General features: G+C 41.2%; 1 protein-coding gene across 3 annotated transcripts in view; it reads left to right on the forward strand.

Moving 5' to 3' along the window:
• The window catches only part of cpxm2 (carboxypeptidase X (M14 family), member 2), a 164,320-nt gene extending 157,236 nt beyond the window's left edge, over nucleotides 1-7,084 (forward strand). For 2 of the 3 annotated variants that reach the window (XM_060939219.1, XM_060939220.1), the window contains one exon: nucleotides 6,551-7,084. In XM_060939219.1, coding sequence (XP_060795202.1) covers nucleotides 6,551-6,786 — 236 coding nt within the window. In that variant the 3' untranslated portion in view covers nucleotides 6,787-7,084. The remainder of the gene's footprint in view (nucleotides 1-6,550) is intronic. The other variant, XM_060939221.1, reaches the window with a different exon arrangement.
• Nucleotides 7,085-25,870: the final 18,786 nt, after the last annotated feature.

Here is a 25,870-nt window from a genome sequence, read left to right on the forward strand (position 1 = left end):
GTTTTGCTCCACTGTTCTGAACTGCCTTTTGACCACTGCCTCTGTTTTCTAAGAAGAGGATGTTTTGCTTTTGACTTTCTCAAGTGGATATTTATTTTGAACTCTGACTTATTTTTTGGACACTTAGGAGCCTGTGATGTTTCCGTTGGATTTTGTAACCTGGGACTTGATCTTTAGTTTCCTTGGACTGCTGATTATAAGTGATTTTTGAACCTTGAACTTTTGTGCCAAGTACTGTTTTGCGATTTTTGGGTTTTCTCATTTTTTGTGCATTTTTATGACTGACCTTTTGGATCTGGAGTATACATGCTAAAGTTTTATTTTGATTTTTGATCTGGTGCTCTCAGTAAAGACTTCCTTTTTGAAAACGCTAATTCTCTGCATCTCTGTCCTGAATCTCTGTCTCATTCCGAGGGTGGCCTTGAGGTTTAAGATGTTCCATCCCCATCTCAACCAAAACCCTGACAGCGGGGGATAAAAATGAGAAAAATCCAATCTTAAATTAAAATACATTTATTCAGAGAAAACCAAATCCCTCATCAAGAAATATATTTTCAACCAAAACATGTCTCACTATTATTGGCCCCCTGGAAATTATCATGAATACAATGCACCTGAAGCATGTTTCTATTTAAATTGTACATGTTTGAGTTGATTGGAGTGTGTAGGAACTTTCAAGCTGTAATCCATGATTTCCTGATTAACTGGGGAACAAATATGAGGTGACACAGAGAACAAATTCCCTCAACATTAACATGGGAAAGATAAGAGACACACAAAGCAAATGAGGGAGAAGTGTGTTGACCTTCATAAGTCAGGGAATGGTTCTAAAAAAAAAAACAGCTCCTCACCTGAAAATGTCCATTTCTACTCATTTCATTATCTCTAGCCGCTTTATCCTGTTCTACAGGGTCGCAGGCAAGTTGGAGCCTATCCCAGCTGACTATGGGCAAAAGGTGGGGTACACCCTGGACAAGTCACCAGGTCATCACAGGGCTGACACATAGAAACAATCATTCACACCTACAGTTAATTTAGATCCACCAATTAGCCTAACCTGCATGTCTTTGGACTGTGGGGGAAACAAGAGCACCTGGAGGAAACCCACACAGACGCAGGGAGAACATACAAAGTCCACACAGAAAGGCCCCTGTCAGCCACTGGGCTCAAACCCAGAACCTTCTTGCTGTGAGGTGACAGTGCTAACCACCTTGCCAGCCAGTTTCATCTTTCTATGATGGTGTATTAGAGCCATTGTAAGTATAAATAAATAAAAACAGACACACACACACACACACAGCTGAGGTGTAATATTCTTTAAAAAAAAACTCAGAATTTATTAGATTAAGGTTGTACATTTACAAGAAAAGGCTTGGATATTCTCCAAGATTATAAGGTCATAAATTTGCAAGAAAAAACTCGGATTTTCTCCAAGATTCAAAGTCATAAATTTATTAGAAAAAAAAAACTCTTATGCTTGCTGGCTGCATAGTCCTGCTTAGTCCTGGAAATGACTTTAAACTGCAACTGGTGGTGAGTCTCAGGTCTGGGAAGACTTGAGTATTGGGGAAAGTGGAGTTACCCCTTAATCACCATTGCTCACAGGTCCACTCTGACCCAGAGTAGTAGCACCTGCCTGGGTTCCAGCTATGGGTTAAATAGTACATCACCAATAAGGCACTGCCAGCAGGGTGCATTTTGGTGCAATGTGGCAGATGAACCCAACAGGGTCAATGACACACCACCAGACGGCATGCGGAAGAACCACTCAAATGGCCAATGGATGGCATCACTCGGCAAGTCAGTTGTCACTACGGGGCAACTTCCATACCCATCAGGTCTGTGGCAGTTTGTGCACAACTTGGCATCAGATCTGGAGGTCCAGAGAGACAACACGATGGGGGCACAATATCATTTGTCTTACCTTACTGTGCAAGGTGCTTCATTAGGAGAGGAGATAGTATTCAAGACCTCACGATGCCAGACGTTCCGTGATGGCTTGGCCGGGCCATTCGTGCCACCACTGAGGGCGCCTCTGTCGCTCTGGTGTGGGTCTCGCGACCCATCTGCATTTCTGTGCATACTAATGAAGCAGTCATCATCGCTAACAATGGACAGCTGCCACTGCCAACGATGCTTCCTGGCTGCAGTTCATTCTGGGAAATGTAGTTGAAAATCTCTTCATCTTTTATTCTTTTTTACTGCACGATTGAGGAGGAAAGACCACATTACCTATAACTCTTGGCTCAGCAGTGTGATGATGTTGATCTGACCTTGCAAACTGAAGCGATGTTGTTCCTTGGCAAAAAGCTATGAAAAACACGATTTTCCCACATTTGTTCTTGTAGAATTTGTAACCTTTTAATCATGGAATTTCTGAGCATTTTCTCATAAATTTGTGCCTTCTTATCTTGGGATTTCTGACCAACTCATGGGTTTATAATCTTGTAGAATATCATAGTTTTTTTCTCATAAATTATGTCTTTAATCTAGAAAATTCTGAGTTATTTTTCTTATCATATCACCCCCATGTTAACTCTTACCCTCATCACACATTTTACAAGATCCCAATAAACTCTGGACAACTCTATAACAGACTGTGTGATCGCATGTCTTCTTGATGTTAGATTTTATCGTGAAGATCCTCTAACGATCCTCTAGATTATGATCCGGTTTAAAGAATGAATATGTACAGTCCGATACTGCTTACATCATCAATCAGCATGATCCGGAAATCCAGAAAACATCCAGGAAACAAACTGGCATAAACACGAACATTCTTCACGGTGAGTTTGAGATCATGAGGAGATTTTTTTCTGTCCATTAGAATGTTTCACTTACGTTTCATTGTCACAGCTACTATATTTGTCGCGACTGTATGAGTTTTTCATTTTTCTACTGGCAGATTTTACTACGAGAGTCGTACCAGCGTTCACACTGAGACTTGCATCATAAGAGCCCCATTCTCAACACACAACCAAATTTTATATATATATATATATATATATATATATATAATTTTTACTCTGGGCGATTTTTGTCTGCGAGAGCAAAACCGGGCCAAAATCGTACAGCGTAACACCAGTTTAATTAGTGTATTGTGTTGCAGATGGATGCACAAAAAAAAGAGAAGTAGTTTATCTCTGCCAGGTTTTTGCTGTATCTTAGAAACAGAATGTAGGATCACTAACACTGCAGCAGCACAGCAGCCCGGCTTTCCCTACAGCTTGAGTCATCACTCCTAATTGTGGTTTGAAGATGCCCAACACACACACACAGAGTAAACCAATCCCCTGAGCTGATTATGAAGACACAGCATAGGCAGCTACAATGCTCATGTGTGCATTCCCACCCAGAGAGAAGATGGTTAACACACACACACACATTATTGTTCAAAGCTGACTGGAGTATTTCGACTCCTGCTAAACGCTAAAGACATAGACAGCACATTGCATACGTATGGAAAGAATTGTGGTACAACCACATCCTCCAACCACCCAAAGTCAGTGATCAGGTAAGTAAGGGATTAGTCAAAGAGGCGACTCTCAACGTGATGGTCCCACCACCGTGCTTCACAGTTTGTTATACTGGTCTTCTCAGGGTGATGAGCAGTGTTTTGATCTCCACATTTTCCCAAAACCTTTTGGTCTTCACCTTGTGCTCATTGCTTAGGTATAATGCATGGTCTGTACAAAAAAACGCCTGGCCTGTCAGATTCTCACATGGATGCACATACAGATACAAAGTGCTTTTCGCAGTTAGTTATGGAGAAACACAAATACTATTTTATGTTATTTATGCATTGTTTTAAATCAAAGAGATGTTTGAAATATCATGTTGTTACTCTGTTTCTGGTTTGTTGGTGTCTGCACATTCACCTAGATACTAGCCTGGTCTTTTAGGACTGAAAAAAAAAGCTCAATTAGAAGTGCTTAACTAGAAGGACTTCGCTGCAGACACAGTTCCAAGCTAATCAGAGATGAATAATTTTTGCTGTGGTATAAATTACAATACTATAAATAAACATCGTAACAGTCAATGGTAAAGCTGTAACATCTTCACGACAGAGGAGTTTACACTTCTTTGCGGTTTCTTTGTAACAAAAGATGAAAAAATGCAGAGTTTTTGCTTACTAGCATCAAGTGAAAGAGAGAAAAGAAAAGAGACAGTGGTGAGGGAATGACTGCTTATAAATAAGGGATTTGTCAAAGAGGCATCTCTCAACATGATGCTACCACCACTGTACTTCACAGTGCTTCAGTGTATTTCACTTCTTTGCAGTTTCTCAGTAACAAAAGAGGACAAACTGCATAGTTTATGCTTACTAATTTCAAGACAGAGAGAAGAGAAAGGCTGGTGAGGGAATTACTGCTTCTACAGTGGGGCAAAAAAGTATTTAGTCAGTCACCAATTGTGCAAGTTCTCCCACTTAAAAAGATGAGAGAGGCCTGTAATTTTCATCATAGGTACACTTCAACTATGAGAGACAAAATGAGAAAAAAAAATCCAGAAAATCACATTGTCTGATTTTTAAATAATTTATTTGCAAATTATGGTGGAAAATAAGTATTTGGTCAATAACAAAAGTTCATCTCAATACTTTGTTATATACCCTTTGTTGGCAATGACAGAGGTCAAATGTTTTCTGTAAGTCTTCACAAGGTTTTCACACACTGTTGCTGGTATTTTGGCCCATTCCTCCATGCAGATCTCCTCTAGAGCAGTGATGTTTTGGGGCTGTTGCTGGGCAACACGGACTTTCAACTCCCTCCAAAGATTTTCCATGGGGTTGAGATCTGGAGACTGGCTAGGCCACTCCAGGACCTTGAAATGCTTCTTACGAAGCCACTTCTTCGTTGCCCGGGCGGTGTGTTTGGGATCATTGTCATGCTGAAAGACCCAGCCACATTTCATCTTCAATGCCCTTGCTGATGGAAGGAGGTTTTCACTCAAAATCTCACAATACATGGCCCCATTCATTCTTTCCTTTACACGGATCAGTCGTCCTGGTCCCTTTGCAAAAAAACAGCCCCAAAGCATGATATTTCCACCCCCATGCTTCACAGTAGGTATGGTGTTCTTTGGATGCAACTCAGCATTCTTTCTCCTCCAAACACGACAAGTTGAGTTTTTACCAAAAAGTTCTATTTTGGTTTCATCTGACCATATGACATTCTCCCAATCCTCTTCTGGATTATCCAAATGCTCTCTAGCAAACTTCAGATGGGCCTGGACATGTACTGGCTTAAGCAGGGGGACACGTCTGGCACTGCAGGATTTGAGTCCCTGGCAGCATAGTGTGTTACTGATGGTAGCCTTTGTTACTTTGGTCCCAGCTCTCTGCAGGTCATTCACTAGGTTCCCCCGTGTGGTTCTGGGATTTTTGCTCACCGTTCTTGTGATCATTTTGACCCCACGGGGTGAGATCTTGCGTGGAGCCCCAGATCGAGGGAGATTATCAGTGGTCTTGTATGTCTTCCATTTTCTAATAATTGCTCCCACAGTTGATTTCTTCACACCAAGCTGCTTACCTATTGCAGATTCAGTCTTCCCAGCCTGGTGCAGGTCTACAATTTTGTTTCTGGTGTCCTTTGACAGCTCTTTGGTCTTGGCCATAGTGGAGTTTGGAGTGTGACTGTTTGAGGTTGTGGACAGGTGTCTTTTATACTGATAACGAGTTCAAACAGGTGCCATTAATACAGGTAACGAGTGGAGGACAGAGGAGCCTCTTAAAGAAGAAGTTACAGGTCTGTGAGAGCCAGAAATCTTGCTTGTTTGTAGGTGACCAAATACTTATTTTACCGAGGAATTTACCAATTAATTCATTAAAAATCCTACAATGTGATTTCCTGGATTCTTTCCCCCCAATCTGTCTCTCATAGTTGAAGTGTACCTATGATGAAAATTACAGGCCTCTCTCTTCTTTTTAAGTGGGAGAACTTGCACAATTGGTGGCTGACTAAATGCTTTTTTGCCCCACTGTAAATAAGAGATTAACCAAAGAGGCGTCGCTCAACATGATGCTCCCACCACCATGCTTCACAGTGCTTCAGTGTACTTCACTTCTTTGCAGTTTCTCTGTAATAAAAGATGACAAGATGGAGGGTTTTGCTTACTAACTTCGAGAGAGAGAGAGAGAGAGAGAGAGAGAGAGAGAAGAGAGGCTAGTGAGGGAAAGACTTTATAAATAAGGGATTAGTCAAAGAGGGATCTCTCAACATGATGCTCCCACCACCATGCTTCACAGTGCTTCAGTGTAGTTCACTTCTTTGCAGTTTCTCAGTCACAAAAGATGACAAGATGCAGGGTTTTTGTTTATAAACTTTGAGAGAGAGAGAGAAAGGAAAAGGCTGGTGAGAGAAAGACTCTTTATAGCTGCTGTAATGTAAATGAGAACAGGAACTAACTTGTTTCATGGATGTTCCATGACATTAAACAAATAAAGAGTACAACTTATCATTCGTTACACGCAGACTTGGATCAGTATTCTATGCACAGTCATGACATCATATCATGTGTTTTATTTGCTTGTTTGTTTTTTTCCTCACAGCCGGTGATGGAGATTACTGGCGTTTGCTGAACCCGGGCGAGTACACCGTGACGGTGCGAGCTGAAGGCTACAGCCTCGCCCGTAAAGTGTGTGAAGTCGGCTACGACATGGGAGCCACGCACTGCAACTTCAGACTCGCTCGCTCCAACCTGTCACGCATCAAAGAAATCATGGAGAAGTTCAACAAGCAGCCGATCAACATACAGCGACCTCAACAGAGACGCCTGGGGACATAGAGGACACTGTGTAAGGGACTGAAAGAGAAACCAGGTGTGTGCTGGACATTCTGGACGAAAAAAAATATATCACATAATCAAATAGAGAACTGGGTAAAGGATGGAGATAGAGGATACACATGAGCTGCTTGGTTCTGTACAAAATAGATTTTTTTTTAATTTCAGGCTGTAAATGCACTTCAGTGTGCTTCAGAAAGAGCAAAGTGTCCATTTTATCATGACACAAGTGTTTTATTCAGAATTAATATAATTACAGAGTGCATGAACAGAGATATTAGAGAATTATAAACACCAGAACTGGCATGGAAATAAAATTAACAGCATTAAAAGCATGTTTTTTCTACATTTATTATTAGTCACTCATGCGGAGCAATATGTCAAACTAAATAAGAATAAAACCATCTGGAAATGGATTATTTTCCTATATTATAACAGCACGCCCCTAGGCATTTATTTATCTTATACCATACATATATATGGCAGACACAAACCTGACCCTACATACAGATGTAGCAGATGTCTGGTACAGCCCATCCCATTGATGGAAGACCATGTGACTATGTGCTGGTTGGGGAGCACCGTCTTGATGTAGTGGACACCTACTGTTCTCCAGGTGACACTCTTTGTGCTAGTGGGGGCTGCAAAGCTGCCACCATCACAAGAGTTAGAGCTGCATGGGGCAAGTTTAGAGAACTTTTGCGCCTGCTAACCAACAAGGCCCTATCTCTCCATACACGTGGCAGAGTATACAACTGCTGCATCAGGGGTGCCATGATCTATGCCAGTGAGTGTTGGCCTATGAAAAAGACAGACTTGGCATGCCTTGAGAGGAATGAGCGAGTAATGCTCAAGTGGATGTGCGGCTTGAAGCCTACGAATGACGTAAGCTCAAACGTCCTGCATTCAATGTTTAAGCTAGTGGATCTTGAGACGGAAATCAGGTGCAGGCACCTGCGTTGGTTTGGTCATAATCAGCATAGGTTAACCTGTGTCAACACCATCCAGGGTTTCCAGGTGGATGGCCACAGGCGTAGAGGGAGACCTCGAAAAACTTGGATGGGGTGATCAAGGACGATCTGCATTTAATGGGTCTCACTGCTATGGGCAGTGAACCTTTTTGTTGTAAGGTGACAGTGCTAACTACTGCCCACTGTGCCACCCATGGCTTTTTGATGACTTTATAGTTGTATTTAATACGATCATTTTAATCATTTTATTTTAGCTTCCACCTAATGCTTGTACCTTCATTCACATAAATATCTTCGGTACCTCATCTGCAAGAAACCAACCAACCAACCAACCAACAGCAATTTATCTGATTAAATCTTAACCAGTCAGGACCTCAGTTTATATATATATATATATATATATATATATATATATACAATCCCGATTCCAAAAAAGTTGGAACAAAGTACAAATTGTAAATAAAAACGGAATGCAATAATTTACAAATCTCAAAAACTGATCTTGTATTCACAATAGAACATAGACAACATATCAGATGTCGAAAGTGAGACATTTTGAAATTTCATGCCAAATATTGGCTCATTTGAAATTTCATGACAGCAACACATCTCAAAAAAGTTGGGACAGGGGCAATAAGAGGCTGGAAAAGTTAAAGGTACAAAAAAGGAACAGCTGGAGGACCAAATTGCAACTCATTAGGTCAATTGGCAATAGGTCATTAACATGACTGGGTATAAAAAAGAGCATCTTCGAGTGGCAGTGGCTCTCAGAAGTAAAGATGGGAAGAGGATCACCAATCCCCCTAATTCTGCACCAACAAATAGTGGAGCAATATCAGAAAGGAGTTCAACAGTGTAAAATTGCAAAGAGTTTGAACATATCATCTACAGTGCATAATATCATCAAAAGATTCAGAGGATCTGGAAGAATCTCTGTGCGTAAGGGTCAAGGCCGGAAAACCATACTGGGTGCCCGTGATCTTCGGGCCCTTAGACGGCACTGCATCACATACAGGCATGCTTCTGTATTGGAAATCACAAAATGGGCTCAGGAATATTTCCAGAGAACATTATCTGTGAACACAATTCACCATGCCATCCGCTGTTGCCAGCTAAAACTCTATAGTTCAAAGAAGAAGCCTATCTAAACATGATCCAGAAGCGCAGACATCTTCTCTGGGCCAAGGCTCATTTAAAATGGACTGTGGCAAAGTGGAAAACTGTTCTGTGGTCAGACGAATCAAAATGTGAAGTTCTTTGTGGAAATCAGGGACGCCGTGTCATTCGGACTAAAGAGGAGAAGGACGACCGAAGTTGTTATCAGCGCTCAGTTCAGAAGCCTACATCTCTGATGGTATGGGGTTGCATTAGTGCGTGTGGCATGGGCAGCTTACACATCTGGAAAGACACCATCAATGCTGAAAGCAAGGGCGGCTGGTGCATAAGGGCGATTGGGCGACGCACTGCCAAAACGAAAAAAAAAAGTTTTTTTTCTTTTTTTTAAAACAAACTTTCACCAGCGCTGCTCGAGGCCATTTTAATCTGTCTCTGGGTATCATTGTCCAATCAGGGTGGTCTTGCTTCTAGAGTACCGCCCCTTTTGGGGCGATTTCAGTCACACTGAAAATCGCCCAAGAGTTCACTGATAGAGTCCCATGTTAATATATATATTTTTCTCCTGACTGACACTTCAATGCAATCTCTATGGGTTCCGGGGGGGCTTGCCCTAAAGTGCTTACGTCACTGCGAAGCGCGGCAAAGTTGCGTTCGATCCGCTCAGTTCCTGAGGTGAGATGGATGCGGAAAGCAATTCAGTGCGGTCCTTAAAAGAAGTTCCATTTAGTCAGCGATCAAATCGAGCTAAATTGGCAACAAAACAAGCTGGACCCCCTCGACCAAATCTAAACATAAAACAAATTTCGACGGGGGGGGGAAATCATATACTCGGGGTTTTACTTCAACATGGTCCCAGCGCAAATCCTGGCGAGCTGGCTGCAAGGACGCCTCAGCGGTTTTCTGCTACCCCTGCTTACTTTTCCACCCTGGAGGTGGCTCCATGGACAACACTGCTTGGACAGTCACTGGAGTTTCGGACATGCATCATTTGTCAGAGAAAATAAAAAAACATGAGTCATCAAAGATTCACATGGGCAGCTGCCTGAAATTTTCGGCTTTTGGGAGAGTGAACATCGCTACACAACCGGATGAGGGCTACAGGCTAGCAGTTCACGGCCACAACGATGAGGTGAGCAAGAACAGGCACATATTAAACCGGCTCATCCAATGCGTGAAATTTTGTGGAGTGTTCGAGTTAGCTCTACTAGGCAAAGGCGAAACTGAGGGTTCCAGTCACCGTGGTGTTTTTCTGGGTTTGGTTGACTTCGTGACACACACACAGTCACAGAATCCGTTCACTTTTGATGTTTTCAATGTGCATTTTTATATTTGCCACACTTTGCTCTGAGAGTTAGCATTTTGGTAATATCCTTGGTAAATACCAGTAATTGCAAGATCTAAAGATCCACTCATCTATTTATTCAACTGCTATTGTTATGTTAGCCAACTATTTACAATGTTTTGTTACAGTAAGTGTACTTTCCTGTTTGTCCTTAAGTTGCACAGTCTGTAAAATTCTTGCTGGTCATGGAGTTTGAAATACAAAATCTATTTACAGAACATTCTGTGGAACAGTTGACTTGCTACCTAGGTCAATTTACTTCAGTCCTGTGGACATTTATGGTCCGTGTAGACATAACGGGGGAAAATTGCCCCCCCTGAAAAAAAATTCAGGAGCCGCCACTGGCTGAAAGGTATATCCAGGTTCTAGAGCAACATACAGTATGCTCCCATCCAAACGACGTCTCTTTCAGGGAAGACCTTGCATTTTCCAGTATGACAATGCCAAACCACATACTGTACTGTATCAATTACAGCATCATGATGACTTGTATTTAAGACCATCTTACTCATGGCCAAGACAAGACAAAAGTATATATAGCTCAAGACCAAGACTGGACCCAAAACCATACCATCTAAAACTAAAATGAGAACTAAATCCATACCAACCACGATCAAGGTAACTCCAAAATAAGAGCAAACCTCAATTAATCCAATACCAAGGCCCACACCAACCAAGCCTAACGTCAGGCCAAGAAAAGCCCAAACCAACCAAGTCTAAAGCAAAATCAGGATCTAAGGCAAAACAAAATGCCCAAGACTCAAGATATTCAACAACCACAATGAAGAGAAGACTATGTCCCACACCATCAGAGACCAAGGTCAGGACAAGTAAAGACCCACATCAACCAAGACAAAGACAAGTCAAACATTTTATGATTTTTTTTTATTAAAGCAACACAACATTATAGTCACACTATTACAATATATTATAAAGGAACTGTTTCATGTTGTACAATAGCTGTGTGATCATTTAAGCTACAACACAGCATTTTAATGGCAATGTGCTTTCATAATACAAGCTGATGTTTCATTTTAGAATGAATTAAAACTTGGACAGTTATTGAATTCACATTTTGAAAGCTGAAAAACATTGAACACTTTGTTGGACATTGATGAGGGAAAAAAGAGTAAAACTTTTAGTCCTCATTGATGGAACACTGGCAAAACGATAACCAAATAACTAAAATAGGAACTATAACTACCACTCCTAGCTTGTTAACTAATTATCCTAGCTTGCTCTCTATGTTAGATGTACTGTATTATTCTCAGTAATGCAGGTGAAATAAAGAGCAGTAAAGATCTGTGTAACTGGTGATGAGGGGGTTTGTTTTTGTTGTAGCTTTCACAGCAGATCTTCAGCTGCTTTGGTGACTTCTAAAGAAACGCATTGCATTCACAAAGAAAATAAAAAAAGACACCTTATCTTATAATTACAAGACCCTGATCTTACAAACTTTCAAAAAAAACCCACTCAAGATGCATACTTCGAATGTACTGTATACATACACAAAGAATTCTGAAGAAATTCAGAATAAGGCCAACTTTGGAATATCCAAAGAGAATATGCTCTTTACATGACCCGTATCACATTCTAGAGTTGTAGCACTTGAGATAGGTCCCAAGACCACTTTTTGAAGGTCTCGGTCTCGTCTTGGAATTGACCACATTTTTACTCTGTCTTGTCTCAGTCTCAGACATGGAGGACTCAGGATTTTATTTCAAGACCGGTCAAGACCACAACTGTGGAGATTTCACTAAATTGCCTAAAATGCATTGTCTGATTTATTTGTTCACATCATTACTGTGATTGGATGTCAAATATCCTGCTTCAAATGCAACCAATAATGTGACTCATTGTTAATTTGAAATTTTCCTTACTGTTAACGACCATCACACCTCCCCTGCCCCCTTTCACACACACTGGTCTGGTCCTGGTCTTAACTCAGTCTCGCCCTGCCTTGGTCTTGGTCTTGACTTGGTCTCGGTACACTTTGGTCTTGACTTGATCTCAATCCCTCAAAATCTTGGCTTTGTCTTGGTCTCGATACAATTTCGTCTTGGTCTTGACTTGATCTCAATCCCTCAAAGTCTTGGTCTTGTCTTGGTCTCAATACACATTGGTCTTGACTTGGTTTCAATCCCTCAAAGTCTTGGTCTTATCTTGGTCTTGATACCCTTTGGTCTTAGTCTTGACTTGGTCTTGATCCCTCAAATTATTGGCCTTATCTTGGTCTTGATACGCTTTGGTCTTGGTCTTGACTTGATCTCAATCCCTCAAAGTCTTGGCCTTGTCTTGGTCTTGATACACTTTGGTCTTGGCCTTGACTTGGTCTCAATCCCTCAAAGTCTTGGTCTTATCTTGGTCTTGATACACTTTGGTCTTAGTCTTGACTTGATCTCAATCCCTCAAAGTCTTGGTCTTGTCTTGGTCTCAATACACATTGGTCTTGACTTGGTTTCAATCCCTCAAAGTCTTGGTCTTATATTGGTCTTGATACACTTTGGCCTTGGTCTTGACTTGATCTCAGTCCCTCAAAGTCCTGGCCTTGTCTTGGGCTTGATACACTTTGGTCTTGACTTGGTCTCAATCCCTCAAAGTCTTGGTCTTGTCTTGGGCTTGATACACTTTGGTCTTGGTCTTGACTTGGTCTTAATCCCTCAAAGTCTTGGCCTTGTCTCAGTCTTGATACACTTTGGTCATGACTTGGTCTCAATCCCTCAAAGTCTTGATCTTGTCTCAGTCTCGATACACTCTGGTCTTAGTCTTGACTTGATCTCAACCCCTCAAAGTCTTGGCTTTGTCTCAGTCTTGATACACTTTGGTCTTGACTTGGTCTCAATCCCTCAAAGTCTTGATCTTGTCTCAGTCTCGATACACTCTGGTCTTAGTCTTGACTTGATCTCAACCCCTCAAAGTCTTGGCCTTGTCTCGGTCTTGATACACTTTGGTCTTGGTTATGACTTAGTCTCAGTTTAGGTGGCTTTGACTACAACGTTATCAAATTCTGAATATAGTCATATTCAGAATATTTGGCTTGACATGTTTGAAAACTGTAGCTTTCTCTTCTAATTGCAGACTCTAGCAAATCCACAGAGAGTCTGATGTGGCATGGTGGATATTTTTTAATGAGATATGAAAATCTGGAAAACAAATGGTGAGGCCACAAGTTAATATAATCAAGGCTATGAGTTAATTCTTTTTGGATATACAAATAATTAATATTTTGAGGCCACGAGTAATTAATTTTTTTAAAACCACATGTAGTGAATATTTTCGAAGCTATTTTCAGGGTCATGGTGTGTTAATATTTTCAAGGCCACATATTACTAAATCAGAACCACATACTAATCACCTCATGGCTGAAATTTTAAGTTGGAGCCATGTCATGGCCATGAATTGTTAAATTTGAACCTGTGATGTGCAGTTGCACTACTGTCAGAGCTGCTGTTATAGAAAATGAATCAACAATCAGATTAATCAGATTTGCAGCATGTGGGTAATTCTATAAATTAATATACTGTATTGTAGTCTGTTAATGAGGCACTATCGCTAAAAATAAAATAAAAATGAAATTGACTGGTTTATGGTGTAGCAGAAGATCTTGTGGACTATTATTTTTTATTTTATCAGAGGACAAAACTTTTCTGTAATAGTCTTCAAGATAAAGCTCTAATTACACTATCTACTCCACTGTTTTCTCTGCACTTTGTAAACACACCCACGGGTCCACACACACCTCCTTATGGCATTCCTGCAATTATCTGGACCCCCAATCATCACCTCTCACCTCCTCTCTCTGAGTCCACCATCAACATTTTACTGATACACATGAACAAACCTGCTGCTCAACCAATTATCTTGCCTCTTGTGGAGAGAGAGAGAGAGAGAGAGAGAGAGAGTGTGGTTGTTTACAGTCATGGGGTTTTCTCTCTGAGCTCCAAGGAGACCAGATCATCCTTTGTGTAGGTTATGTGAGTGGTAACCTCACTATTCTTATAGATTTCATAGCAAACAGTTAATTCAGGTGAGGTTTACCTTTTAATCAACATACTTTGATGTCTAAACATGTCTCGTTAGCAGTTCTGTCCATCATATTGATGGGTTTTGTGTGTTAAGTCTCTTCTGCCAGGTCAGAATGGAATGGAACCGAAAGGAACAATGGTAGAACCATCCATCATCTACTGTATACCACTTGTCCATCAGGGTTGTGCAGAGTAGTCCTTTGTGTCAGAATCTGTGTGTGTGTTTTGCTCATGTCTGTTTGAGTTATGATGAGCTCTGGAGCAATAAAAACCAGTTCATGTTACTGATTTTAATCTATTTAAGATGGGATGGGAACCAAACAACCACTGACCTCAGTAAAGTTCAGTTTTTAGTATTGACTACACATTTAGTGTGAAGGCAGAATGCTCAGCTACTTGTGGAGCTAAACTGAAATGAATGTGTAAGACCGTGACACTATCACCATACTTAACAGCACCAGTTATTTACACTCCTTGCATGATAATGTCTTATTGTTCAGTTGCTGTGAAAAAAAGAAAATCTAGAAAATCATCACATACCATCCCATCACAAAAATGAGACTTTCATGCACCTGGATGATGGACAATGAAATCATGGAAAACATTTATACAAAACTACGGAGATACACAACCAGATACATTGTCGGTATGTTAATATAACCGATGGGCAGGTATTAAGCTGATGCTCATTTCATACCATGGCTGCACTTATTGTGAAGAGAAAGAAGAATACATTGACGTACGGGATTGCATGTTGATAAATTATTGACTTATAGGGAGGCATTATTATATATAATTTGAAAAGGCCAAAACAATTCAGTTTTATCTCTTATTTATGGCATTAGGAATCTTAATGCAACCCTCAAGATCCAAAACGTCCCATGGCTTCTCATTTCTTAGCTTCAGGGTTACTCAGTGCCATACTATCAAAGTATAAGTTCTGAAAGCTGTGCCAAGTTGGACGGTTAGTTATAGAAGACTTCCCAGCACTCTAAATCTACTGAATGAAACCAGACACGTAAAAATTGCAGGTAATGTGCAGTTCGAAACGTCCAAACTAGTGTTACAGCAAAATATCCCAGTTCCAGAACACGATTTCTTCACTCTGATGGATATTTGGTCCAAATGGAAAGATGGTGAGTATAAGAGTTATTTTTTCCCCTGTCATTTATCTGTCTAAAAGCATTTCACATAAAAAGCAAGCATTTGAGGTTCATACAGGTTCATCTTTTCTGTGCTGATAGCACTGATAGCACATAACCCATTTGTGATGGTGTTCTTATGATGTTTTACCTGGAAAAAAAGAGGTTTTTTGTTTTTTCAGATATGATCTGCTGCTGCTTCAGCTTGCCATCTGTTTTATTTGCTGAGATTTTATTAGATGCTAATTTTCTTTTGTTCTTCTTTTTCCAATAGCATTTACATAAAAATATGTTTTTGATAATTTCATTTTAGTTTCCACCTCATACTTGTACCTTCATTCACATAAATATCTTTGGTACCTCATCTGCAAAAAACCAACCAACCAACCAACCAACGAGCAATTTATCTGATTAACTCAACCAGTCAAGGCCTCAGTGTATATATAAATAACAAGATGGAGGATGACCATAGTTGACTACTGCAGATTTTTTTAGCTAGCTCAGGAGAGCTGCCCAGGGTGGATGTCAAGGACATAGAGCATTTCCTACCTAACCATTCACATCTATGGGCAATTTAGAATAACTAGTTAACCTAACCACATGTCTTTGGACAGTGGAGAAAACTCCACACAGAAAGGCCCCCATCAGCCATAAGGTTTGAACCCAGAACCTTCTTGCTGTAAGGCAACAGAGCTTACCACTACACCATCATGCTGCCCATGGCTTTTTAATAACTGTATAGTTGTATTTAAGACCATCTTACTCATGGCCAAGACAAGACAAAAGTATATATAGCTCAAGACCAAGACTGGACCCAAAACCATACCATCTAAAACTAAAATGAGAACTAAATCCATACCAACCAAGATCAAGGTAACTCCAAAATAAGAGCAAACCTCAATTAATCCAATACCAAGGCCCACACCAACCAAGCCTAATGTCAGACCAAGAAAAAGCCCACACCAACCAAGTCTCAAGCAAAATCAGGATCTAAGGCAAAACAAAAAGACCAAGACTCAAGATATACAACAACCACAATGAAGAGAAGACTATGTCCCACACCATCTAAGACCAAGGCAAGAACAATAAAAGACTCACATCAACCAAAACAAAGACAAGTTGAAGACCAACACTCATTGGAATCAAGTCCAAAATAAGACTAAGTTTAAAAGTAGACCAAGACCCACACCAGCCAAGACCAAAACAAGGCCAAGACCAAAATAAGACCAAGACCCATGCCAACCAAAATCCATAAAAACCAAGATCAGAATAAGACCAAAATAAAACCAAGACCAGAAGAAGACCAAGGCCTATATCAATGAAGACCAACACAAATAAAAATCAAGATTAAAATAAGACCAAGACCCATACCAACCAAGACCAAAATAAGCTCGAGACCCATACCAACCAAAACCAGCACAAATAAAAACCAAGACTAAAGTAAGACTAAGACCCATACCAGCCAAGTCCAAACTAAGGCAAAGTCCCATGCCAAGTAAGACCAAAATAAGACCAAGACCTAGACCAACCAAGCCCAAAATAAGACCAAGACCCATATCAACCAAAACTAACACAAATAAAAAACAAGATTAAAGTAAGACCCATACCAGCCAAGTCCAAACTAAGAAAAAGTCCCATGCCAAGTAAGACCATCTCATCTCATCATCTGTAGCAGCTTTATCCTTCTACAGGGTCGCAGGCAAGCTGGAGCCTATCCCAGCTGACTACAGGCGAAAGGCAGGGTACACCCTGGACAAGTCGCCAGGTCATCACAGGGCTGACACATAGACACAGACAACCATTCACACCTACAGTCAATTTAGAGTCACCAGTTAACCTAACCTGCATGTCTTTGGACTGTGGGGGAAACCGGAGCACCCAGAGGAAACCCACACGGACACGGGGAGAACATGCAAACTCCACACAGAAAGGCCCTCACCGGCCCCGGGGCTCAAACCCAGGACCTTCTTGCTGTGAGGCGACAGCACTAACCACTACACCACCGTGCCACCCAAGTAAGACCAACGTAACATAAAAAACATACTAACCAAGACTTAAAAAAACAAAGATTAAAATATGAACAAGACCAATACCAACCAATATTGCACTAAGTCCTAACAAACACAACCAAGACCAGACAAAAACCCACACTAAACAAAATCAAGACGTGCCATACCAACCAAGACCAAGGCAAGACCAGGACCTATGATAACCAGGACCTCGATCCAAACCAAGACCACAATAAGGTGAAGATTTGCGCCATTAAAGAATAAAATAAGACCATGAATTATAGCAACCACCAACCGAGACCAAGAAAAGAGCGACATCAATCAAAGTAAAAAGCCAAACCCAGGACATTAACCAGGACCAAGACGAAAGAGTGTGAGCTCAAGACTAAAAGAGCTCACGGATACAGTATCTGTGCTGTATAGACATTACGTTCAATAGACTTTACAAGAGGGTTAAGGTTTTATGTCACTAACACACTAATAACTGTATCATCAAATGCTTTAAAATAGATCTACACACCTTCACACCACACAGAAAAAGACTCTCAGACATCCATAAGTGTACCTTTCATTATGACACACAGCATGACAACCAGTTTAGCACAGAACATTTTATTGTAACACCTGTAAATCCTGAGTCTGCAGCATTGTGTCCTGGTCTAATAGGGTTCCTCCTTACAGCTGTGGACCATCAGAACCACAGCTGTGTGGAGGTAGAGGGCTGACACACTGACCTCCACTCAGCTTCACAGGCCAAACTCTCTCTCTGAAGCGTCGCCCAGCTTTGATGTGGAAAACGCTGCCAGATACAGATCAGAGGAGTGTGTGTCGTCCTGTTTTCCCTCTCAGTGTGTGTCTCTACAGTGCATTGCATAAGTATTTACACCCCTTAACCTTTTCTACATTTTATTGTTATGAAGCTATCAATTTGCACAATTATTGACAATTATAAAGTATAAAATAAAAAAAAAACTGTTAATTCAACATGACTGATCCTGAGCAATTTTTACCAAGAAGAGTGGAAAAAAAGTCAACAACACTTGGATCCAGATGTACAAAACCGACAGCTTGAACGCCAACCAAAGGTGGTTCTACCAAGTTTTGGACCAGGGAGGTGAATACTTATGTACCCAGCAAGTGTAGTTTTTACTCTTCTGTTTTCAGAAACATCAACATACACTGTGCACTTTCTTCGGAACACCTCTACACCTGCTCATTCATGCAGTTTTATTCTTCTAATCAGCCAATCATGTGGCAGCAGCACTATGGATAACATCATGCAGATACAGATCAATAACTTCAGGATGTTTTTTTTTTTTCGCACCATTCTGTGCAAACTCCAGAAGCTGTTGTGTATGAAAACCCCAGGATATCAGCAGTTTCTGAGCTCAAACCAGCTCATCTGGTACCAGCAACGATCACATCAGAAAAAGTTATTTTAACTTGTATTTTGTTACAGACAGGATGAACCCAAGCTATTTCATGTTTTGTTTTTCCCACTTCATTTCATTTGTTAATATACATCCATTCCTGTGTTTCAGTCCTGCAACACATTCCAAAAAAAGTTGGAATGGGGGCAATTTCTAGATAGTAATGAAGTAAAGCAATTAAATAATTATATGATTTGAAACTGGTGATGTCAACAGGTGATTGTAATCATGATTTGGTACAAAATCAGTCTCCAGGAAAGGCAGAGTCTTTGAAGAGCAAGAAAAGATGGGCCAAGGATCTCCAGTTTGTCAACAAATGTGTGAGAAAATTCTTGAAATGTTTAAAAACAGTGTTCCTTAAAGAAAGATAGGAAGGGATTTGGATATTTCACCCTCTATGGTGCATAATACAGTATCATTAAATGATTCAAGGAATCTGGAGGAGTTTCAGTGTATAAAGGCCAAGGGTTCAAGCCTAATCTGAACACCTGTGATCTCTGATCCCTAACTGCATCAAGAACCGTCATTCATCTACAGCTGATAGAACCACATGGGCTCGGGATTACTTTGCCAAACCTTTGTCAAGCCACAATACAGAGTTACATTCACAAAAACCAGTTAAAACTTTACTGTGCAAAAAGGAAGCCTTATGTTAACTGCGTCCAGAAGTGCCATCAACTTCTCTGGGCTCGGAAGCATCTGGGATGGACCATCACACAATGGAAACGTGTATTGTGGTCAGAAGAATCAGTATTCCAGGTCTATTTTGGAAGAAATGGACACCGTGTGCTCTGAAGAGGAAAAAGACCATCCAGACTGTTACCAGGAAGGAACAAGTCCAAAAGTCAGGGTGTCTCATGGTATGGGGTTGTGTCAGTGCCCTTGGCAAAGGTAGCTTACACTTCTGTGATGGAGCATTAATGCAGAAAAGTACACTGAGATTTTAGCACAACATAGGCTACCTTTAGGATGACATCTTTTCCAGGGAGATTTCAACAAAACCACATTCTGCACACATTACAAAGGCGTAGCTGTGGAAGAAGAGGGCGTGTCCCCTCTGTCCCCAGTAGAGAATGTGTGGAGAATTTAGAAATGAAAAATATGACAGTAACGACCCCGTACTGTTGCACAACTTCAGACTTGTTTACAGGAAGAATGGGACGAAATAACACCTGAAACACTTCATCACTTGGTGTCTTCAGTTCCTAAACATATTTTAAGTGTCGTGAGAAGGAATGGAAACAGTACAAAGTGGTAAATGCTTTACTGCCCCAACTTTGCTTGAAATGCCTCACAAGAATCAAAATTGGAATGTGTTTATTTTGAAACAACAACAACAACAACAACAATCTAATTCATGAGGTAAACCATCAAATAAGTGCAATACAGGTCAAAGATTATTTACAAATCCTTGTTTTCATTTTTGTTTTCAATTTCAACATACCATCCCAACTTTTTCTGATTTGCGGTTGTTTGTAACTGCATGGAGGCCAAGTGGCTAGAGCGCTTGACCACTAAGTGAACAGTCCCCGGTTTGAGCCTTGTCTCGGACGGTGATCTGGGGCTCGCCTCCTGTCCACCCAGCAGTGAATGGAGACCTGGTGGAAACACTGGGGAAGTTAAAAGGCGGCGAGGAAAGGAACTGGCCACCCTACCTCACCATGCCATGGCCTAGACAGAGTGCGCTCTCTAACAGGTACTCCCCAACATATGTATGGAAATGTATATGGGACTGACTTTGTAACTGCATGAAGAAAAAGAAGAAGCCTTTATTTGGTCACATGTACACCAGCACAGTGAAACTCCTCCTCTGTAGTTAACCCATCTGAAGCAGTGAACATGCAATGAGTACACACCCAGAGCAGTATGCTACAGCACCCAGGGAGAAGTTGGGGGTTCAGTGCCTTGCTCAAGGGCACATAGGCCATGATACAGAGGGAGGGGAAAGTGCTATTCATTCACTCAACTTCCCTCATATTTTTCCTGCCGGTCCCAGGAATTGAACCTGTGACCCTTTGGGCCCAAGGCTGCTTCTCTAACCTTCAGGCCATGGCTGCCCCAACCTAAACATGCATGTGTAGAGGTGTTCCTAATAAAGTGGATGGTGGCTGTATCTGCAGTTGGATGGGGCATTCATCTGCCTACAGAAAGATGTTTTTTTCTTACATTATTCGGCTAACTAAGAAAATTCTATTGCTCTATAGGTGTTTACATTGTCCTGTTCAAAGTTCTTGTGTGTTTTATGTTTTTAAGTATACTTTATAATAATTTGTAAAACTTAATAGTGATTGTACATTTTCTTCCATATTGCCATGAAGACAGTCTTCTTCTTCTTTTGGCTGTTTCTGTTAGGGGTTGCAACAGCAGTTCATCATGATCCGTATGTTTGATTTGGCAGAGGTTTTTACACCAGATGCCCTTCCTAACACAACCCTCCCCAATCTGTCTGGGCTTGGGACCGGCGCTAAGTATGCACTGGCTTGTACAACCACAGTGGCTGGGTATTTTACCTAATCCGCAAACTCCACACAGAAAGACCCCTGTCAGCTGTGAGGTTCAAACCTGGAACCTTCTTGCCATGAGGCAACAGTGCTAATTACGACACCAACATGCTGCCCATGACTTTTTGATGACTGTATAGTTGTACTTAAGACCATCTTACTCCTGGCCAAGACAAGACTGGGCCAAAGACCATACTATCTAAGACTTAAATGAGAACTAAATCCATACCAACCAAGATAAAGGCAACTACAAAATAAGAGCAAACCTCAATTAAGGCAATACCAAGACCCACACCAACCAAGCCTAATGTCAGACCAAGAAAAAGTCCACACCAAGTCTCAAGCAAAATCAGGATCTAGGCAACACAAAACCCCTATTGCCATGAATACAGTATTTTGGTTTATTTATCTAACACATTTTTGATATGTAAAATGAAAAAGTGCATCATCATCATGGGAGTCTCCACATGGAGGTAAATATACTCTTTAAAAAAAGCATTTAAAGCTTTAAAGAAACCTCTTCATTAGGAAGCTATGAACCCTTGAGGAATCCTTTCTATACACACACACTCCTAATCTTGTCCTCCAAATGAAAACACAATGCGCCTGAAACTCCTCACACTCACATGCTCTACACGTTCATGCTGTTTGAACTCACAGCCGTCTACAGCCTCACTTCCTGCTGTCTGTTCCATTACAGATAAGCACGGAGTGTGAAGAACACACACTGCCCTCGGAGCAGTGCGCTGCTTGCACATGTCCAGGGCCAAATCGCCAAACCTGAGAACTATTAACAGCACAGTAACAAAGGCTGTGTCCCAAATCTACAGCACATATCTGGCTTCCCAGAACCACACTTACTGCATGTTCTCTAATGGGTTCCTGAGATCCTGGTTGGGTCAGTGGAGTCACCGCTGGTCATATGGTCACCGATGGCATACTACAGGCACACAGCCCAGTTCTTTTGAAAGATTCTTGGTTTCTCTAAATGTGATGTCATTACATGCATATACATGCAAGTCCATCACTTCTCCATGTTTGCTCACTTTTCCGATAGAAATTCATGAAAAAGTAATTTTGTACCTGGTAAGTCTCATCTCATTATCTCTAGCCGCTTTATCCTGTTCTACAGGGTCGCAGGCAAGCTGGAGCCTATCCCAGCTGACTACGGGCGAAAGGCGGGGTACACCCTGGACAAGTCGCCAGGTCATCACAGGGCTGACACATAGACACAGACAACCATTCACACTCACCAGTTAACCTAACCTGCATGTCTTTGGACTGTGGGGGAAACCAGAGCAAACCCAGGGGGAACATGCAAACTCCACACAGAAAGGCCCTCGCCAGCCACGGGGCTTGAACCCGGACCTTCTTGCTGTGAGGCAACAGCGCTAACCACTACACCACCGCGCCGCCCTACCTGGTAAGTGTGTAGTTAAAAAAAAAAAAAAAAAAAAAAAAAAAGAAGAATAGACACAATTCATCACCTGCAGTGATCTCATGCTGATCCACTGAACTGCCATGTTGAAGTTGAGGATACGCAATCCTGACCCGACGTCTGGAAAATGGTTCGGGATGCTGGAGTCAACAAAGACACATAAAATGTGGCGTCTTCTTCACCTTCCTAGAAGGTAACTTTGAACTTTGTCCAGTAGTTTATTATAACGTGAAAAGCATGTTGAGGTATACGTATACGTTTCACTGATTTGTTAACATGAACTAATGATATTTAGCTTTAATTCGCCTGTTTGGACTCACATCAGTTCCAGTAGCTAATATACACTGGCTTGGCAGTGTGTAACAAGATCAACTGTGAGCTCCTGCTCACTTATTTATACCCCCACTCTTGCTTAGATCAGAATGCAAGCAAGCAAAAGAATAGGACACTTATTATGAATGTTGACTTCAACAAATAATGAACCCTGAAACAAATAAGTAAACAGCAGTGTCTCTCCCCAGGGATTTCAAATAGCATCCTGGTAAACTGTCATTCTGAAATAGCATTTTGTTTCTTGAAATAGTGTCAAAATCCACCCTATATCGTTCGTAAATACATTCAGTCAGGAAACAGGAAGTCGATGTGTGACAGAGCTGAAAACGGTATACACAGTATAGAACCCCAAGCTGAAGCTCGCTACCAAATATCAAGCAGTTGTGATTTGTAGTTGCTGAGAAAAGAGTGACGAAAATTTGTAAATCCTATATGTTTCATAAATACATTCAGTTGGTAAACAGGAAGTCGATGTGTGACAGACCTGAAAACGGTATACACAGTATAGAACCCCAAGATGAAGTTTGGTACTAAGTACCAAGTCGCTATGATTTGTGGTTGCTGAGAAAAGTGTTACAAAAATTTTGTAAATCCATGTTATATGTTTTGTAAATACATTCAGTCGGTAAACAGGAAGTTGATGTGTGACAGACCTGAAAATGGTATACACGGTATAGAACCCTAAGCTGAAGCTCAGTACCAAATATCAAGCAGTTGTGATTTGTAGTTGCTGAGAAAAGTGCATAGTTCGAATTATGTGGGAGCCAGTGGGAGCTGAGCTCCCATTCCCTCAGGCTCCCATGAAAGAAGCAAACTTAATTTTCTGTGGAAGTCTCTCAAATACGTCATATATCACCATAATAAGCTTGAATAGCCTATATCACCATATAAATATAAATAAAACTCGTTTCATTTCCGATCACCATGCAGCCATAACTTTGTATTGAACGTGTTATTAAACCGCAACATGTACGGCTGTACTTCACCACAACACCACTATGCGCGCAAACTGAAATTTGCAGCCTGCGAAATCGAATGTGAAGTTAAGTCCAAAGAAGACTTGTCCTCTATCTCACAACGATCTTCCTTTGTTTAACAATATATATAATTATATATATATATATACAATATATATATAATTTGTTTAACAATATGTATATATAGGGCGGCACGGTGGTGTAGTGGTTAGCGCTGTCGCCTCACAGCAAGAAGGTCCTGGGTTCGAGCCCCGGGGCCGGCGAGGGCCTTTCTGTGTGGAGTTTGCATGTTCTCCCCGTGTCCGCGTGGGTTTCCTCCGGGTGCTCCGGTTTCCCCCACAGTCCAAAGACATGCAGGTTAGGTTAACTGGTGACTCTAAATTGACCGTGAGTGTGAATGGTTGTCTGTGTCTATGTGTCAGCCCTGTGATGACCTGGCGACTTGTCCAGGGTGTACCCCGCCTTTCGCCCGTAGTCAGCTGGGATAGGCTCCAGCTTGCCTGCGACCCTGTAGAAGGATAAAGCGGCTAGAGATAATGAGATGAGAATGAGATGAATATATATATATATGCAACACCGTGTGTGTGCGCGTACGTGCGTGCATGTGCGCGCCTGTGTGTGAAAGCTGTGCACTGCAGTGCGCAAAAGTGCGCTGGTCCAGGAGACCGAGTATGCATTGCTTTTTTTTTTTAAATAGAGACCCCCATAGGGTCAAATTTATAATTCAAACCCTGGAAAAGTGTTACGAAAATTTTGTAAATCCATGCAATATGTTTCGTAAATACATTCAGTCAGTAAACAGGAAATCGATGTGCGACAGACCCGAAAATGGTATACATGGTATAGAACCCCAAGCTGAAGTTTGGTACCAAGTACCAAGTGGCTATGATTTGTGGTTGCTGAGAAAAAGGGTGTTTCGGAGGTAAACCAGTATCCCACCCCCAGAGCGGGGGTATAAAGAAATTAACTAATAGTAAATACTAGTTATTCAGACAATATTTAATTCATGATTACTTGATTATGGATTCAAGATTCAAGATGCCTTTATTGAAATTCGCAGTGAAGTCGCCACTGAATTACTTTCAATTTACAGACTTAAAAGTTAAAAACTTATACGACTGACGATATTGCACATCTCGTAACATTCGTAATTAAAAGTAGCAAGAGTCTTACACTATACCCCTTACACACAATGATTAACACATTCATAAAATCCACATAACTTAAATAAAATATGTATACATCGATTGTACTTAATTTTTCGATCGTCTGAAAACAGAGAAGTGTTAACAACATGGAAAATATTTGCGGCTTGCTGCTGATGGAAATTATTCCCCAGACTTATTGAGCAGGTTGCACATGTACGGAATAGGAGAGTTGCTATATCGGTTTGTTCTTGTTTTGGGGCAGTTCAGTTTCTGACTGTTTCTCGTGACACGGCCTGAGACCTGAAGCCTGGTCGGTGGTAGCCAATCTCTATATTCAGACTTCAGCAATGTCCTTGCGAACTTGAGGCAGAGCTGCTCCCTTCTCTCTGCTAATGTCACAAGGCCAAGGCTTTGCAGTGCACAAGAGTAGCCTGTGTAAGCATTCCCTAAAATAATACTGCATGCCCGCTTCTGGATTCTTTCCAGTTTGTCCGCTTGAGATTGGGTTAGTCCTGATGACCATGCGGGTGCCACATACTCAAGAATGGGCCTAACATAGCCCGTATAAATCATTGTCAGGTCAGCTATAGACAGGGCAAACTTCCTTAGTCGTTTGAGGACGTAAAGCTTCCTTGATGCTGAACTTAGCATTTGA

This window comes from Neoarius graeffei, chromosome 14 (assembly GCF_027579695.1).
Source record: "Neoarius graeffei isolate fNeoGra1 chromosome 14, fNeoGra1.pri, whole genome shotgun sequence".
Taxonomy (NCBI): Eukaryota; Metazoa; Chordata; class Actinopteri; order Siluriformes; family Ariidae; genus Neoarius; species Neoarius graeffei.